Here is an 18,598-nt window from a genome sequence, read left to right as displayed (position 1 = left end):
CATCAGGGATTAGCCACCACATTTTCACTTGACACTGGAGCAGCATACCTTAAGGTATAATATTTTGTCTGTTCAAGATACAAGCAATACAATGCAATGAAAACTTCCACAGGCATGGGCTTTAGGCTGATCCGATCTGCAAGTTTGCATGTGCTCCCCATTCTTGGTGGGTTTTCTCCCTCAGGCCAAAGATATGTAGAATTTTTCAAAATTGCCAATAGTGTGTAGGTGTGTGTGTGTACTTATGCCCTTTGCTGGACTTGCACCCCATGCAGAGTTTACCATGTCTCATGCCCGAGTCCCTGAGACAGGCCCCAGCCTCACATGACTCTGTACAGGATAAGCAGAATAGAGAATTAAGTGAGTGATGAGTATGCAGAGTGATCCCAAATATAACAAATTAGTATATTTCAAAGCTTGTTATGTTGTTACTTATGTTGTGACAACTAGGAATGGAGGAGGCATCATGCACGAAAGCTGCTTATGTGTCATCGTACCAGGAGAACACTGATGCTTTCACAGTCATCCAGGGCCCCGCTGCTCGAATCCGACCCAAGCGCCTTCCTGAAGACTTTTTCACTTGTAAGTTTTTAGTTGCAGTCTTTAGTCTGTCCCGACACATAAAATAAACTGCAATTATGCAGTGTTGCATGTTTTTGCTTTTAGCCTCGATGAGTATACATTTTCTTCCTCTTATTGTCCTTCCTCTCTTCTGTCCTGTAACAGTCGGGTATGATGAGCTAGTAAGGAATCTTTCGGTATGAATCTTCTCATTACTGACAATTAACACCAAATTTTTATTAGATTTATTTGTTTTGCTTTTCCAAGTATTTTTCAAGTTCTATTCTATAATGTCCTTATATATTTGTCTGAAGTGCAGAGCTCCTGATCAGCCAATGAAGCCTTACCTAAAAGAGCACCTTCCTAAACGACTCCATTTTGCGAGCAGTGTCCGTATAGAAAGAGCGCATCTCTACATGAAACCTCAGTGGCAAGCAGCCCTGTAAGTATTTATATGTTTTGGTCATCAACAAGTTGTTGGAGTGATTTCTATTTGCCAGCACTTAATTAGCGTAATCATTGCAATTGCACCTGAGGGAAAATAAAAATGTGCATTTAAGAAAGTCCAGGGTGTAATGTACTGTATGTGCTGTTAGTATGATCTTTACTATCTCCTTCACCATCTTGATAATACTAAAACACATTCTGTGGACAGACCATGTTCGCAAGCTTCCTTTGGTATAGTAGCCCAATGATTAGTGAACGTGGTTATGCTAAGGATTTGTAAAATACCATACTGTGACATTTATTCAGTGGTAATCTATTCACTTAAAGCTACCAACTGGTACAGCCACTTTCTATTAGTGGTTATAGTCATCATGTGAGTTGAGTGAAGCCTGCAGAGCCTTCTTTTGTGACTTGAATCACTAGTAAGTGTGCTCTTGGAGAAATTTTGGTTGGCTGTATGCTAGGGAAGTTAATAACTGTTCCAGGTTTCTCATGTGGTTGTCTGGAGTCCTTTGTAACAGTTTCCAGTGTAATACAATTCAAATCGCCTCCTCAATTCTAACTGCCTCCAGAATTTCATCAAACATTTTCACAGTGTGCTAAATAATTAGTAACCTTTATTAGTAATTAGTAGCTAAATAAGTTAATAATTTTCTTTATATTGCTGGAAAACAGGGCTGGCAGTAATAAGGCTATGATATAATTTAATTAATTGTTTATATTTGTTATTATTTAGCTTATTAAGTAACTACTTAGTAGTCACTTAACTACTACAATGACTTTTTTACACAGAACTAGTTGGGATTGTATATCAGTAAAGATGTGCTAGTCTGGTTATTAGCATGCCCTAATGGCAAGAATAAAAAAGTAAGACGAATGTCCCTTCCAAAGTCCTTAAGCCCCTTTATAAATATGACTCTTGTTTATATTCAAGAGCTATCAAATGACATTTTTGACATTTTTGTGAAATTCCTTTAACTTTATGGTCTTTCTGTTTCTGTTTTTATCCAGTAAACCAAGTGAGGTCAAGTACTGCAGTGGTGGGTTCCATGGTTCAGATAACGTCTTTACAAACATGCAGGTCGGTGTAGTATTCAGTAAATAACAAGCAATAACACTTTACACAATCATCTGTTCTGTTTTGCATGCATCACTTGGATATTTATTCATGTGTTAATCTAGTAACTTGAAGGAAATTCATGGACTTGTCACAGTAAGAGACGGATGCCAAGTACTTGCAGCTGCAATATATTAAGATTGTTTCCTTGGAAAAACAGCATGAGCTGGGAGATGGGAGTTCTGTTTAAAAATACATAAAAAAATGAATTATTCGTTCTGTGACTTCCCTAAATATGTCAAGAAATGCTCAAGAACAGTGTGCTGCATGTGACTTAAGTGTGAGGATCATAGATGATCGATGTTATATACAGTGCATCCGGGAAGTATTCACAGCGCATCACTTTTCCCACATTTTGTGGTAGAGTGGCCAGACGGAAGCCACTTCTTAGTAAAAGGCACATGGCAGCCCGCCTGGAGTTTGCCAAAAGGCACCTGAAGGACTCTCAGACCATGAGAAACAAAATCCTCAGGTCTGGCCTCTCTACCATATGGGCCTGATTGGTGGATTGCTGCAGAGATGGTTGTCCTTCTGGAAGGTTCTCCTCTCTGCACAAAGAACCTCTGGAGCTCCGTAAGAGTGACCATTGGAGGTCTATAGACAATTCCTTTGACTTCATGCTTGGTTTCTGCTCTGACATGAACTGTCAACTGTGGGACCTTATATAGACAGGTGTCAACTAAATTTAACACAGGTTTAAGCTGCAGAAATATCTCAAGGATGATCAGGGGAAACTGGATGCATCTGGGCTCAATTTTGTGCTTCATGGCAAAGGCTATAAATACTTATGTACATGTGCTTTCTCATTTTTTTTTATTTTTAATAAGTTTGCAAAAATCTCAGGTAAACTTTTTTAATGTTGTCATTATGGGGTGTTTCTGTGGAAAAAAATGAAGTTAATCTATTTTAGAATAAGGCTGTGACATAACAAAATGTGGAAAAAGTAATGCGCTGTGAATTCTTAAAATAAATTAATATAACACAAATTATACTTGTCTCTTTAATGTTAATACTGAGATTTTTTACAGACAATCTTCATAGGATATGGACCAGCAATGAAATTTAACACAACTGTAGAACCCTTTGAGAACATAGAAGTCTATAATCTTATGTGTGGTAAGTGATTGTGAACAGTGTACAGTAGAACCTTGGAATGCGAGTAACTTGGTTTTGATATACGAGTAGTATGCATGCGCTTTGTCTGCCGAGTGTCACATGATCACAACTAAGTTCTTCTCTCTTGCGCACTATGGGATTATGGGTAATCGTCTCCCATGCTCAGTCTCAGTGTGTGTGCGTCACTCGTATAGTCAACATCCATGTGGTTCCATGACACTCGCGCATGTGCACACACACTAACGGAATCAGTGCTGTAAAGTAAAAATAAAACAAATTAACCTGCACTTTACAGTATCTTTGAAAAGAATTACGACTAAGCAGTGCTTTCATTAAAGTGACACACACTTTAATAGAAGCACTGCTCTGTCGTGGTTCATTTCAAAGGTAAAGTGGAAAAATTAGAGTAGTGTTTCCTTTAGTGTGAATTTCCATTATTTCTGTAAAATTAGCTTTGATATACGAGTGTTTTGATATACAAGCACACTTCTGGAACAAACTATGCTCGCAATCCAAGGTTTGATAACGGGGCTACCGTATTTTTTAAGGTAAATTTCTGGCAACCATGGCTGCCGTTTTTTTACTGTATAATTTACAAATCATTTTTTACAGTTTATATTAGAAAGGCTCCTTTCAGCATTGGCTTAATTAGCTGTCCTTATTTGCCCAGTCCTTTCGAAATCCATGCCTCCCTTGGACTTTGTTTCTGTAGATAAGGTCTGATTTAATGGCTTCTGGTGGAACAAATTCTGCTAATTCAACCCATCAAATCTTTATTTATTATTCATTATTATGAGGGCAATTGTGTATTATCTAAAATGAAGGCTAATTACCTATGCAACTTGGTTTAGATTTGTTGGCAGTTGCTCCTGCTCCTAACAACGGAACTCATGGGAGTCTTAACCATCTCCTGAGGAATCCAACTTATCATCCAGTCCACCCTGCTGAGATGTCTTCAGTGTCCATCTGTTCTTCTGTTGTCCTGTCTCCGAAAGATGACCTGGGCTGCACCTGCAAGTTGCATAACAAATCCGAGGTTGGCTTGACAAAAGAATTAATTGCACCTCGAATAAAACTTTTAAAACATCAGGATGCATGATCTTGATACAAGACATATGAAAAGGACAGGTCTAAACTATTTTATCAAATCATTTTCCTGTTGCAGGTGGAATATCTCAACCAGCGTCTCATTACATCAGGTATTTAAATCTTTTGTTCAGATTTTACATTAGCTTTACATTTTCAGCACTGCTAGTTAATGATGAACTCATCTACCCTGACAGTTCCGACAGCCAGACACCTTCATCTTCCATATGGAGCTCCAAGGGTTCTACAAGAGAATGCAGAATACTGCATGCTTCAGCATTCATCTTACATTAGTGCATACAGCAAGGACATCCGCATGCCCCTTTGGGTTGCATACAGTCTAAAAGCATTGGTGAGATCATTTTAACTTCTCTGAAAATGGGGGAAAAGAATGTTCTATCACAACAATATGAATGAATACAGTTGATGAAAGCTATGTTTACATATGTAGCAGGCAAAAGTGGTCCTCAAATTTATTTTTCCAACAGTAGGAACAACACTGATCATATTGAACCTGTTTTTTTTTTTTATTAAATCCATATGTGTTACTTAATCACAGTGGTTCCCATACCTAAAGTATTCTTGTGTGGGCCGCCGAAATACACTACTCACAATAAGTTAGGGATATTGTCTTAGTAGAGACTAAGTGGATGTCATACATACGGTGTTTGTTTCACTTCAGACATTTTTGGGATAGGGAGGCAATTGTATTGGGGTGATAGACACACCTTATTTTGTGTTTTCCATGTAACGGTCTAATTGTGTACGGGTGTGCCTTATATTGGGGCCAATCCCAAAAGACAACCTTTTTCAGTGTGGCATTGCTTTCAACATTCTGTGGGTATAAAAAGCTGGTACTGTCAGTAAGTCATTCCAAGTTCATCATTTAAACAGCCATGAACATACAACGTCACTTAACGGACGAACAGCGCCACCTGGCCATGGCGCGCCTTCGGGTCGGTGGCAGGCAGTCAGATGTTGCTGGTGAACTTGGTGTGTCTCAAAGTGTCATCAGCAGACTTGCATTAAGACACAGAACTACTGGCAGAGTTCATGACAGACCCAGGAGTGGAGCTTCACGAGTGACCGCAACGATGACCAGTACCTAAGGACCTATGCACTCAGACATCGTTATGCAACTGCCACACAGCTGCAGGCCCGTTTACAAGATGCGAGGGGTACTAGGGTTTCCAGACAAACTATTCTTAACCGACTCCACCGCTTTGACTTAAATGCCAGACGACCGTTTCAGGTGACTCAACTGACACCAAGACACCGCTGTGAAGGTTTGCAGTGGGCACAAGACCATGTGACCTGGACAATGCAGCAGTGGTCTACTGACCTGTGCACAGAAATGATTGGCATCAGTGTTGCTGGAGAAGGTGAGGTGAGCAATATGCTGAGGTCAACATGGTCCCCAGGCTTTGGAGGTGAAATTCCTTTGTCCCCAGGTGGAGGAGGTGCAACAGTCTGGGCAGGCATCACCAGTCAGCGCAAAACATATTTGGTTATTGTACATGGCTCAGTCATTGCTCGTTCTTACCTCAGAGACATCTTAGAACCCATCATCATCCCCCAATTCCACCAGCACACCCCCAACTTTCTGTTCATGGATGATAATGCTGTACGACTTCAGGAAGTTGGAGTGCCTCATATGGCCACCAATGTCCCCTGACCTGAAACCCCATAGAGCATGCCTGTGACCAGTTGAAGCAGAGACTGGATGATCGTACCCCACCCCCACGTGACCTGGCAGAACGGCGTGTCGCACTTGTGGAAGAGTGGAACGCATTGCCTCAGAACAACATACTGCGATTCAGTAGCAGGCAGAGCTCTCACGCGCTAGTAGAATAAGCAAATACAGGAGTGGGTGCACGAGTGTGCTGTACTGAGAGGCAGTAATGCAGCAGTAATGTTAGCTGCCGTAAAAAGGCTGTAGTGGTCAAAAATGCTCTTTAGAGAAACAGAATTTTGTTCACTGAACGGGCTCGTCTAAACAAAAATAAATGAATATTTTCTATTTCTTAGCCTATATGACCAATTTTTGTTTAACATTTCTTTAATTAAGGCATGTTTTTATAGTTGGTTAAAATTAAATAAAATTCAGTTCATCATATTAAAATAAAAATAATCCCAGATTTTCATTTAATACTTTAGCAAAACTAACTAGAAAAAAATCCCGGCGCCGGTGAGGTCGGCTGCCGTCACGACTGCTCCGACCCCCTTTTCTTTGTTTTTGTTTTTTAAGTTAGTTTTCGGTATTTTAAAATCGGCAAATTCACCACCATTGAGTACATTAGGTATGATAAAGACACTCTTGTTTCTATTGGTATACAATTTACTCACAATTCAACGTTTTTAACTCCGGATCCGAGCTGGACGAGTGAGATCCTGAGGGAGAACATAGAACGCGATGCGAAGCGGTGGCCCGAGGGAAACGAGCTGGCATCAGGAAAAGGCTGAGAGCCCGTGCACACCAGACACCTCTGCCTAGCATCCTGCTCGCCAACGTCCAGTCACTGGAAAACAAGCTCGATGACCTCAGGGCCAGGATAAAGTTCCAGAGAGACATTTGGGACTGCAACCTTCTCTGCTTTACCGAGACATGGCTGAATCCAGTTCTTCTCGGTTCACCGCATGGACAGGACACGGGACTCGGGAAAGTTAAGGGGAGGCGGTATGTGCTTAATGGGGAACAGCAGCTGGTGGAACAATCTTCTCCTGAACGTCAGCAAGACAAAGGAGCTGATAGTGGACTTTAGTACAAAGCAGGAGGGGAACTACCAGACCCCCATCATCAACATGAGCCCAGTGGAGAGAGTGGACAGCTTCCGATACCTCGGTATTCACATCATGCAGGACCTGTCATCGTCCTGTCACATCAACACCGTGGTGAAAAAGGCCCGACAGGTCTACCACCTCAGACGCTTGAGAGACTTCAGACTAAGGTGCTCAGGACTTTCTACTTCTGTACCATAGAGAGCATCCTGACGGGAAACATCACGACCTGGTTTGGAAACAGCACCATGCAGGACAGACGAGCTCTACAGAGGGTGGTGCGATCTGCTGAGCGCACCATCCGTACCTAGCTTCCTGACCTGCACTCGATCTACAGCAAGCGGTGCTGGACCAAAGCCAGGAAGATCGTGAAGGACCTCAGCCATCCCAACAATGGACTGTTTTCTCTGTTGCAGTCTGGAAAGCGATTCCTCTTCTTGAAGGCCAACACAGAGAGACTGAGGAGGAGCTTCTTCCCAGCAGATCGCACCACCCTCTGTAGAGCTCGTCTGTCCTGCATGGTGCTGTTTCCAAACCAGGTCGTGATGTTTCCCGTCAGGATGTCACTGGCGGTCGTATAAGCATTTCACTGCATATCGTACTGTATTCGCCTCTGATCAGGGTTGTGTCGCTTTATATTACTTAGCAGCTTTTAACACCATTGATCGTAGTACAGTGGAACCTTGGATTATGAGCATAATTTGTTCCAGAAGTGGGCTTGTATTCCAAAACACTAAAGCAAAAAAAAGCAAGTAAATCAAAGCATTTTCCCATAAGAAATAATGGAAACTCAAATTATTCATTCCACAGCCCCAAAAAAAATACATAAAAATAATTAATACAAAATATAAAGTAAAAATAAAACAAATTAACCTGCACTTTACCTTAAAAAAAAGAAGTAAAAATAAATCCCGACAGATAAGTGTTTCTGTTTAAGTGCGCAGGCACTGTGTGTGTGTGTGTGTGTGTGTGTGTGTGTGTGTGTGTGTGTGTGTGTGTGTGTGTTTGTGTATGTGTAAATCTAAAGTAAAAGGACAGGAGGAATCAGCCCCTCCCGTCTCCCCTTCTCATCTTAAACAGTAAACCTTCTATAGCCATTTATATAGCTATAAATCTCTAAAGCCATTTATGTGAGTGCATACTAACTTCTGGTCCGAATCATGCACTGCATAGCGTCTATGGGAGTCACGTGACAAAAGAATGAACGACTTGAACAAGAAGACTTATGAGGTGAACTGCTCATTTTTGTTTCTTGTACATAACCTACCATAACCTACAGAGATTTTGTAATGCTTCGCTCATGCGCACCCAATAGAAAATGAACAAATCACTCTCTGAGACCACTTGTTTTTCTGAGTCACATTAAAAACTCATTTAAAAAGACTGAATTATTCATGAACGACCCATCACCAGACCACATGCAGCTGGAAGCAAGCTTTTTTGATTACACTGTAACTTTAAATGGCCTTTCTGTTCCATCAAGTGCAACTTAGGTGTCTTTTACAGTCTTCCAGTCATCAACTGATGTAGATAATATTACCAGAATAGCATTCTTTCACCTCAGAAATGTTGATATAATGAACAAGATAATGTATATATTGTCACTAAATGGTGCAGGAAATTAGTTCATGTTTTTATCACCTCTAGGTTGGACTATTGTAACTGTCTGGTTGTTCAATCAGGTGCATAAACATGCTTTAAGTTAGTCTAGAATGCAGGAATGAGATTCCTCGAGCATATCACCCTTATCTTATCCACACTTCATTAGCTCCTTAAGAAATTTTGTGTCAATTTTAATTCAAATACTACTTTTGACGTATAAAGCATTAAAAGGTCCTGCACTGCAGTATCTGAGTGAACTGTTAGTGTCTTACGATGCGCCACGCCTACTTCGATCAAAAGATACAGGCTGCTTGTCAGTACCATGTATTATGAAAACTACAGCAGGGGGCAGAGCTTTCTCTTACAAAGCCCCAAAGTTATGGAATAGTCTTCCAATTAATTTTCAGGACTCACAGTCTCAGTGTTTAAGTCCAGGCTAAAATCCATGCTTTACATTTCATGGAGCCCTCATGTCTGTGTTTTCTTCTGGCTCTCCCTTTTAGTTAAGCTGTCATAGTTAGTCCTGCCAGAGTCCCTGTTTGCACTCTGCACGAAATATACATTCACATTATACAATATGTGACTGTGACCATACCTAATCTCTTCTTCTTTTCTTCTTACTCATATTCTTCTCTCTCTCTCTATCTCTCTCTTTCCTTTTCTCTGTCTCTCTGTCGAGACACACACGCTGCCAGTGATCCAGACCCCCTCTGCCCTCTGGACCCGTCTGACTCGTCCTGGTGCCCCCTTTTGGTTGAATATGTCGTTGCATGGATGACCCGTGTGGTCCTTTTGGGATGCGTGTGATTACTGGGGACGGTTCCACTTTAACGCAAAAACAGTTCTGGCCTACGCTGCTGCAGACAGCTGTTCTCTGAGGACTTGTGACTGCAATCACTTAATAGTTCTGGACTGGAATTTCCTACGGTCTACCTGAGCCTCCAATAATGAACTGGACTTATCAACTTAAAGACAACTTAAAGTAACTTCTAGTCTCACACAGTATGACTGCAGATCAATCCCTCCTTACAATTATCATCCAAATGAGCTTGGGTTCCCTGTTGAGTCTGGTTCTCTCCAAGGTTTTTTATCCTAGTGCCATCTCAGGGAGTTTTTCCTTGCCACTGTCGCCCTTGGCTTGCTCATCAGGGACTTTCTAATCATTTTGATTCATACACATTTCATACTAACGTCAATAATCTCTTTTGATTGTGTAAAGCTGCTTTGCGACAATGGCAACTGTGCTATACAAATAAAATACAATTGTATTTAATTGAATATTGCCCAGCTTGTACTAAAAAAGGGTATATCCCTCTTTACTGCAGAATCCTATAGTTACCAGCCTCAAAAAATCACCAATTAACAGCACCTTGGATTAGAGCCGTTATATCTCAGGCTAGCCAAGAGATATAGGCCTAATTACTCCAATCCTTCGGCTTGCTGTGTCTAGTACACTTCTAACAGAAGTTGATTGGGGAACACCTTTACCAGGATTAAGAACCACTGCAGCAGGTCTATACCGAGTTCCTTCCAGATTTTCTAAATTCTCTTGCCTGCAATATAAACTTAGCATAACTTAATTTCAGTTCCCCAGCTGTCATAATTTACAAGTTTGGTACAGAAATCCATATATAACAGAAAATATTCAGAACAGTTTTTACCCCACTTCTGAGTACAAAGCTTAGTATCCCTGCTGTATGTGCTGCCATAACAGTGCTCCAGCTGTAGTGACATGCCAGGTAAGTCTCTATCAGTGCGGCTTATCTTTGAAAAGCCGACTTGTGAAGATTCTATCTAAAGCTTATAAAACAAGCTTTTGGGGGTTAAAGGATAAGGCTCTGGGGAAAAGGGCCAGTCTGGCCACTCTTTAATTATGATTTCTTTTGTTTAAAAAGAAAACGCAATGGTTCTAGAGTGTTCAAAGGGGCATTGAAGCCTTTTTTTTTATGTGGTTAGTGTAAAGGTGGGTATCCATCCTACAAAGTTGCTGAGATACCTGTCAGAAGTCCGAGACCTGGACATTTGTCTGTTTGGGAATTGTACAGGGCTAAGCGTAGACAAAATTTCAATTTTATTCTGTTTTATTTATAAAACACTTTTGACAATGTTGATTCTCGAAAAGGGTTTTAAGGATTATGGAAATGAGTTAAAGTTGTTTACGGAAACATGTATAAATAATAATTAACAGTTTGTCCCTGATGAGCAAGCTGAGGGTGGAAGTGGCAAGGAAAAACTCCCTGAGATGGCAATAGAAAGAAACCTTGAAATGCCCTGACTCAAGAGGAAACCCATCCTCATTTGGGTGATAATGGATAGCATGGATCGGTATGCAGTCATAATGTATGCTATGAGACTGGAGGTTCAGTATAATAATATGAATATAGTATAAAGTTAATATGAAGTCAGCTTTAGTTATTTTTGTTGAAATTCTGATCGACTGCAGTAAGAAGTCATCAGAGTACAATTGTCTGCATCATCCGAGTCCAAGACCATCTTCATGGTCAACTGGAAGAGGTTAATAGCAACCAGTCACTTCATCAACAAAGCTAAGTGAGAGTGGGGAAGACAGCATCCAAACATACCAGTTCATCATAATACTCTGTGCTAGACCATTAAGTAGTGTTTTAAAATCAATGCAAAATTTCACTGGGATCCAATACAATGTGGATAAGATGGGGTGATGTGCTAATATCATCTGGTTCTAGTTGAACATTCAGCAAATTCAAGCATTGCAATAATTTAACCTAGAGGTGGCAAAATGATGAACTAGTTTTTTTTTTGCATCGTGTACTGACAATATGTGCCTAGTCAGAATGTGGGGGGCGTCAAAAAGTTTCAAGGCTTAAAATGTGTTCTCTAACACGCCGGCAGATCAAAGGGAGCATTGACCTTTATAAATGCCAAAAAACCCTCTAATAAATTCCACTGCCAGGTTTTAAGTCGTCTTAGGGGGAACATACGGTGAAAAACCGAGCTTGTTAACAGAGCAAATCTCACATACGTAAATCTACATAAGATTCAAAAGAAAGACTGGAATCTATAATCACACCTAGGTATTTTATTGGAGCATATAATTAAATAGAAAGGCCATCCAGAGTTACTGTGTGATCAAAACGCTTACTTGTAGCTGCATAGGGTCCTTGTACAAGTACAGTATATGTGTTTACTCATAATAAAGCAATTTACTAGCATCCAGTGTCTAATGTCCTTTAAACATTTAAATTTTAAACATATTAAGATGTTGTTTCTCATCTGGTTTTGCTGAGAAATATAACTGTGTATTGTATTGTACTGTTTTTATCACTCTATACACAACCCATGATTTTTATATGCTATTTTACAAATGGAATCAAATACCAAACAAAATGATTGTGTATAAAGTTATTAAAAAACAATGCAACACATGTTATAATAAGGAAAATCTCCATCGCTTTCATTCCAGGAATTAAGAACAATAACAATGTCAATTTTATAATCTTGAATCCAGAAGATTTTAAATGTACACAAATCTAAGAAGAGGCCTAAAGCACTGCAGGTCTTCAGAAAGGCCTCAGACCCCAAAGGTTTTAAAAGTAATCTCATCACAGGAGCTGACTTAAGTTAGTTTAAAGTTGGGAAGGATGCATTTTTGTTTTTCTCTCTGGCCTCACTGTTTCTGTGTGAGAAATCTTAATGTCTGGGTGTGAACAGCTTGCATTTGAATGTTGTTTGACATTGTAAAGCATGCAGAGTAACAATAGCAACTGAGAATGAATAGTGAATTATAATAATACTGCATAAATATTATTTGGTACAAAAAAATGCTGAAAAAAACTCCAATGTGACAATAATTTTTTTTAGTTATTCTAATGTTCTATTCTGAAAGAATATTTCCTAGTAATTTCTATATTTAAAGTTTGATGTCTTTAAATGTAACATTTTTTAAAATAATAACAACAAACAGATACAAACAGAGAGAGGCTATATAACAGTTAATTCTTTGTACAAATAAAATACTTAATTTCATATTCACAAGTGAACTCAATCGGCTGTCTAAACAACATTTAAACGTTTTTATTTACTCATTATTGTACAGTAAATGTCTATAGCTCTGGGTCAGATTTTTTATGTTTGTTGTGTAAGTACTCAGATGTGGAAATCACCATCACTGTAGTATTTTTTCGATACAACATATTGTTATGATTTTTTTTTGTGACTTAAGCTCTAATAACAATTAAAAACCGCGGCAACTGAAGCTGTTTTGCAAAATGTCTGACTTTGAAATGTGACTGATTTATTTTGGCCGCTGTCATTTTGCTGTGCCGATGAGTGCAGCGGTAATAGGCAACTTCTGGTTGACAATCTACTGTAGACTAGTGTGTGGCTGTACTGTTTAGAAATGTTAATCTTTTAGATAATTATCCTCTGAGTCCCTTGAGTATAGTCGTACCAGTCTTGTAGAGGCATGCACAAAATCCTTTAACAAGTTTGCTAAGGTACAGTATTTTTTTCATATCAAGCAAATCATTATAAATATACATAGCCAGAGATAAAAAGGGTAATTTTTACATATGAACAAATTACAGGGGAAAAATGTCACTGCATTTCACAAGACAGATGCTCACATTATGTGCACCTTTCTCTCTCTGGCTCTCTTTTTATCTTGCTCTCACACTCACTCAGTCTGAAGTGCAACCCTTAAGTTCCTCACAGGAAGAGTGTGTTCGTGCAGATGTGCGTATTCCAGCCGAAGCGAGTCAGTACTGCTCCTTCTACCAGGACAACCAAACACTAACATATGGATTTCTCCATCCTCCAAGTAGGTTCACACACTTCCTGAAATTATACAGACCTAACATCTCACATGTATATATATATGTATTTTTAGATTGTATTTTTACATTATTTAACCAGCCCAACTTCCTCTACAGATTTGGCTTCATATGGAACTGAGTCTGACTCACTCATCACAAGTAACATGGCACCAATGTTTACAGTATTCAAAGGTAATTCTATATTTAGGAAAGGGTAAACATGGGGCAGCAGGGCAAAACAATCCAAAAGAGAGATCCACTCATGGATATTAACACAATCAGATTGATAACAAGGAAATATAGCGTTTATGTAAACAGGGTAAAACGGGGTTTGCAGGTAGGTGTTCATGTCTTTTACAGTCGTAACTGTTGGTGCCCCCTCTTTTAATTCTATTTTTTTGTATAACATGTAATATAATGTTTTTGTATTAGGCAAATACAACATCAGACAATTATTTACATTATTTACAGTTGTTTTCAAAATAATAGCAGTCCAACATGAGTAATGAGATAATTTATTGTTTTTGGGAGAAATTATATTTCTTCATGGTAAATATTTTACTTGTTGGCGTAGTTGAGTAATAGAAAACCAACAGTCATGACCTGCATGCACCTGATTCTGTGTAATTGAATCATTAATTGAAAAGGATGTGTTCAAAATAATAGCAGTGTAGAGTTCAATAAGAGAGAGAAATTATTCTGTGAAAAACAGTTCAAACAAGTTCCCCTTATTTAAGGACAAATGCAGAAAAGGTTGTCCTGTGCGTTTCCCTCTGAAAATCAGAGTTCCAGACATTGTTTAGAACAACAGTGTACTTTGATTCAAAAGTTGTTTAGAGATACAAAACATACAAAGAAGTGCAGAAAATGATAGGCTGCTTTGATAAAATGATATCAAATGCTTTAAAATGGAGACCAAAAACAGAAAGATGTGGAAGAAAACGGAAAACTACCATTCGAATGGATTGAAGAATAACAAAATTGGCAAAGACTCAGTCAATGATCAGTTTCAGCATAATCAAAGAACACCTAAAGTTACCTGTGAGTACTGTTACTATTAGAAGACGGCTATGTGAAGCCAAGCTATCAGTAAGAAGCTCAGCACGTGCTGAAGAGGTTAGAGTCCTTCAAAGAACACAGTGACTGGCCTAAATAGAAATGGTGCAATATTTTGTGGACTGATGAAAGCAAGAATGTCCTTTTTGTATCTAGAGGCCACAGACAGTTTGTCAGGAGACCCATAAACACTGAATTTATGCCACAGTACACTGTGAAGACAGTAAAGCATGGGGGCACAAGCATCATGATATGGGGATGCTTCTCGTACTAAGGTGTTGGGCCTATTTATTACATTTCAGGAATCATGGATCAATTTGAGTACATCCGAATACTTAAAGACCTTATGCCTTATGCCGAAGAGGAAATGCCCTTGAAATGGGTGCCATACACTATGTCCAACAACTAAAACTTGATTGAGTCAAAATTGAGTCATGAGACAGGACAATGATCCAAAACACACTGGTAAATCATCACAATACATCAGAATAGCTGGAAAAAAATAATCAGGGTTGTGGAATGGTCTATTAAAATGCTGTGGCAGGACCTTAACAGAGCCGTATGCCCAGAACATAAGCAAATGCCCAGAAACTTAAATGAGCTGGAGCAATGTTGTTAGTAATGGACCAAAACAAAGTGATAGACTAAGTCATACAGAAAATAATTACTTTAAGGTATTGATCCTAAAGGTTGATCTACAAGTTGTTGAACAAGAGGGAATATTTAGTATTCCCCCCTTTTTTTCTTTTTGGCTTCATTTTTGTTGATTTTGTTATTTATGGGTGGGTAAATTTGCCTAATTCTAAGATCCAATATGATCAGATGAGTTATATTGTTTTTACAGAAAAAAAGATAAATAACTAAAAACAGAATTAAAAGAGAGGGACCTAGCTTTACACATTACTTTTACCAATACTGAGCTAATATTTGAGTCATTTTTCAAAGTGCATTAAATTTATGTTTCAGGTTTACTTTGTTTTTCTTCCAGGGATTTGGGATTATTTCCATAATGTTCTTGTGGTAAAATATTCAAAAAATATGAATGGCATAAATGTCATGAGTGGACCAGTTTTCGATAAGGACTTTGATGGAAAATATGATGACATGAAAACGAAGATAAAGTGAGTTATTTGGCCATAGTTATTTTGTATTTTTTTTTATATTTTAAAATGTACTGATATTAGAAGTCACCTATTATTTAAAACAAACTTTTTATAATTATTGGACATTGACATGGATTAAGGTTCGTCAACTTCTTTATTCTTGTCTAGAAATGTGCTTTAAGATTTAATGTTCAGATTTTCAACCTGGTATGATTTCATTCAAGGCAAAAGTGGGAATGGTATTTTGTACAATTTAGCATACCCTCTCTCTAGCTCAGCTCAGTTTTAAGAGAAGTTCCTTTTTTCAGAGTTCTGATTGGTTATTAAAATGCACTCAGACATAGTGGCATGGCTGGGCAGTAACCCATTAGTGACCCAAGTCCGTTTAAACACAAGTGAAACTGAAACAAGTTCAGCAATACCAGAATGCAGGATTTGAGTTGTGCTGCAGCGGCCACAATAACTCACATTTTGGAGATCTCTAGGTATTAGTTTAACTTGTTTAAATGTGTATACTGTAATATTGCACATCTAGTGAAAGTGTGGCAAACTGCTAAATAATGTGCTTTTTTGTCTGTAACAGGAATTACATACCTTTACCCACTCACTTCTTCGTGATCTTGATGAGTTGTAGGAACGTACATCAACCCCCACATCAATGCGAGAGTCCAATTGAGGCTGTTTCCTTTATTCTGCCTCACCGTTCAGATACCATTGAGACCTGTCATGTAAGCATAGTTCTGTTGTAATACTGCAGTCCCTGTTTTTGTTGGAATAATTTTTAAAACATTGACAGATTTTAAAATGCTTATGAAGTGGGTTTGAATATTAAGTGTTAAGCTTGAGAGTTGATGCTAATAACCGAAATTTATATATCTTGCTTGTACAGAACAGCAGCGATTATTCTTGGGTTCAGAACTGGATTCAGTTTCATGTGGCACGGATACGAGACATCGAGCTTCTCACAGGGCTGAGCTTCTATCCCGAGCTTTTACCTGTCGAAGACGCCTTACAGCTAAAGACTTTTCTAAAAACCTTTTAGTTTTTAATGCAAAGCATTTTTCAAGGACCTCATAGACCTTGTGACTGTGAGTCTGGATATCTTTTGTCTGTCAACTGAGTACCAAAGACTGTATCTGTATCACAATTAACTTTTTTTTATTATTGGGAAAAAATGCTTTAACTTTTTAAAATATTAATGATGTTTTCTAGGGCTGCATGATTTTATCACAAAAACATTGTGATTGTTTTGACACATATGGCAATTGCAATTTAAACTGCGAAATTTAACCATTAAATGCACCATTTTAATTCACATGTATTTAAAAAAAAAAGAAATAAGAAAAGAAATACTTAAATTACTGACAAACTCCATATAAAATCCTGACTATGCATACATTACCTAAAAAATTGCAACCTTTTGCAAGTAAATAATTGCACAGGTCCATATTGCAATTTCGAATTTTATGCAATTAATTGTTCAGCATTAATGTATTCTTACTTTGATAATGTCTATTATTGTTTAATTATAAAGACAAAACCTGCTAAAATCATATTTACAAAGACGAAGTATCTTTATTATGTATTCATGCGTACTTTTGTTTATTAATTTATAAAGTTCTGTGATGATAATCTCAAAAACTGTATAATCAAAGAAATTAAAGCTATAGTTCCTCCTGATTGTTTTCCTTTTAAAAATGTTTATGGTACTAAAGCCAGAGAATTTCTCTACCTTTTTCTAATCATGTTAAATCGCATACATGTACAATTTAATTTGACAGTTCTCAGGTTTCAAAGGTCATGTCTTCACTTTTTTATGACTCCTGTCTGCAAGTGCGTGTAGTCAGGTACACACAACACTGCTCCGGTTTGCCATTTAGGATGTTTTAGCAACCTGTGCTTCTTGTTTATCTCCTGCAAAGGCAGAAATCATTTGTGGACCAGTGTCTGTCACTACAGGATCTCTACACATCTAGAACTAGGAGTTAAAGTAAGTGCTGACTAGAGGAGGTGTTCTCTGTATGTTTAGGGTGACGTAAAAGTTATGAGGTGGCGTTGCTTCTTGGGACTTTTTGCCATGTCGTCAAAATTGAATCGTTAATAGTCAGATCTCAGATGACACAGAGGTCAGGATAAAACAGAGTCTGATCATATATGCAAATTAGTTGTTCCATATAAATGATTAGGTACTGTGCAAAAGTTAAACAAATGCTGTCAAGTCAATCAGAAAATAGAATTATTGGCGAAGGAATGAAAAAATAGTAAATTCTAGAGTAACTTTTGTGGGGGGGAAGTAGGTAAACTCTGACTCCGTGGGGTGGAGCGTCTGCCACACATCAGAATATTCTATATCTTGACATAGAGAAGTGGTTACTCTAGTATGTTTTGAGAGTGGGGACGTACCAGGTGGAAGTTTATTCAGAGAAGGATTGAAATGGCAGTTGAAATCTTCTCCCGCAAAGGAGTTCTCAGAAGCCAATTCAGTAAATTCTGCAAATGCCTTAGCTAGGAAATCAAGGTAACAGCCAGGGGGAATAGATATTCATAAACGTTACAACATTGCCCGAAAGACCACCCTTTACAATCACATAACAACCCTGGTTATTTTTTTTTCACAGTTCAGGGGCTTAAAAATAGGCTTTTTACTAACCAGGATGGTCACACCCCTGCTAAATGAAGAGTATGATGTAGCAAAAACATGCCCTACCTCTTCCCTCTGCAAATGAGCTCTTTCCAATTTAATACGCCCAGATTTTAACGGAATTATGGGTAATCAAATCTGAATAGTAAAGTGGGCCAAAATTCCTCCACAGCGATGAGAAATACTCATTGTTACAGCAAACGCTTAATTGCAGTTGTTGCCTTCAAGCAGTTATTTGGTTTAGAGGCAATTACTTTTTTACATAAGAAACACACAAGAAAAAAAAAATAATTATGGA

The 18,598-nt window shown here is 38.4% G+C and overlaps 1 protein-coding gene across 1 annotated transcript in view; it reads left to right on the top strand.

Moving 5' to 3' along the window:
- Positions 1–17,339, top strand: part of enpp1 (ectonucleotide pyrophosphatase/phosphodiesterase 1) — a 69,382-nt gene extending 52,043 nt beyond the window's left edge. Inside the window, exons 12-24 of the mRNA XM_053514770.1 lie at positions 451–582; positions 727–758; positions 876–1,003; positions 2,020–2,089; positions 3,154–3,241; positions 4,093–4,277; positions 4,407–4,440; positions 4,525–4,679; positions 13,370–13,505; positions 13,618–13,692; positions 15,545–15,677; positions 16,243–16,387; positions 16,549–17,339. Of these exons, the coding sequence (XP_053370745.1) occupies positions 451–582; positions 727–758; positions 876–1,003; positions 2,020–2,089; positions 3,154–3,241; positions 4,093–4,277; positions 4,407–4,440; positions 4,525–4,679; positions 13,370–13,505; positions 13,618–13,692; positions 15,545–15,677; positions 16,243–16,387; positions 16,549–16,701 (1,466 nt within the window). The 3' untranslated portion in view covers positions 16,702–17,339. The remainder of the gene's footprint in view (positions 1–450; positions 583–726; positions 759–875; positions 1,004–2,019; positions 2,090–3,153; positions 3,242–4,092; positions 4,278–4,406; positions 4,441–4,524; positions 4,680–13,369; positions 13,506–13,617; positions 13,693–15,544; positions 15,678–16,242; positions 16,388–16,548) is intronic.
- Positions 17,340–18,598: the final 1,259 nt, after the last annotated feature.

This window comes from Clarias gariepinus, chromosome 2 (assembly GCF_024256425.1).
Source record: "Clarias gariepinus isolate MV-2021 ecotype Netherlands chromosome 2, CGAR_prim_01v2, whole genome shotgun sequence".
In the NCBI taxonomy this organism is placed as follows: domain Eukaryota; kingdom Metazoa; phylum Chordata; class Actinopteri; order Siluriformes; family Clariidae; genus Clarias; species Clarias gariepinus.
This window is presented reverse-complemented; position numbering and strand designations above follow the sequence as displayed.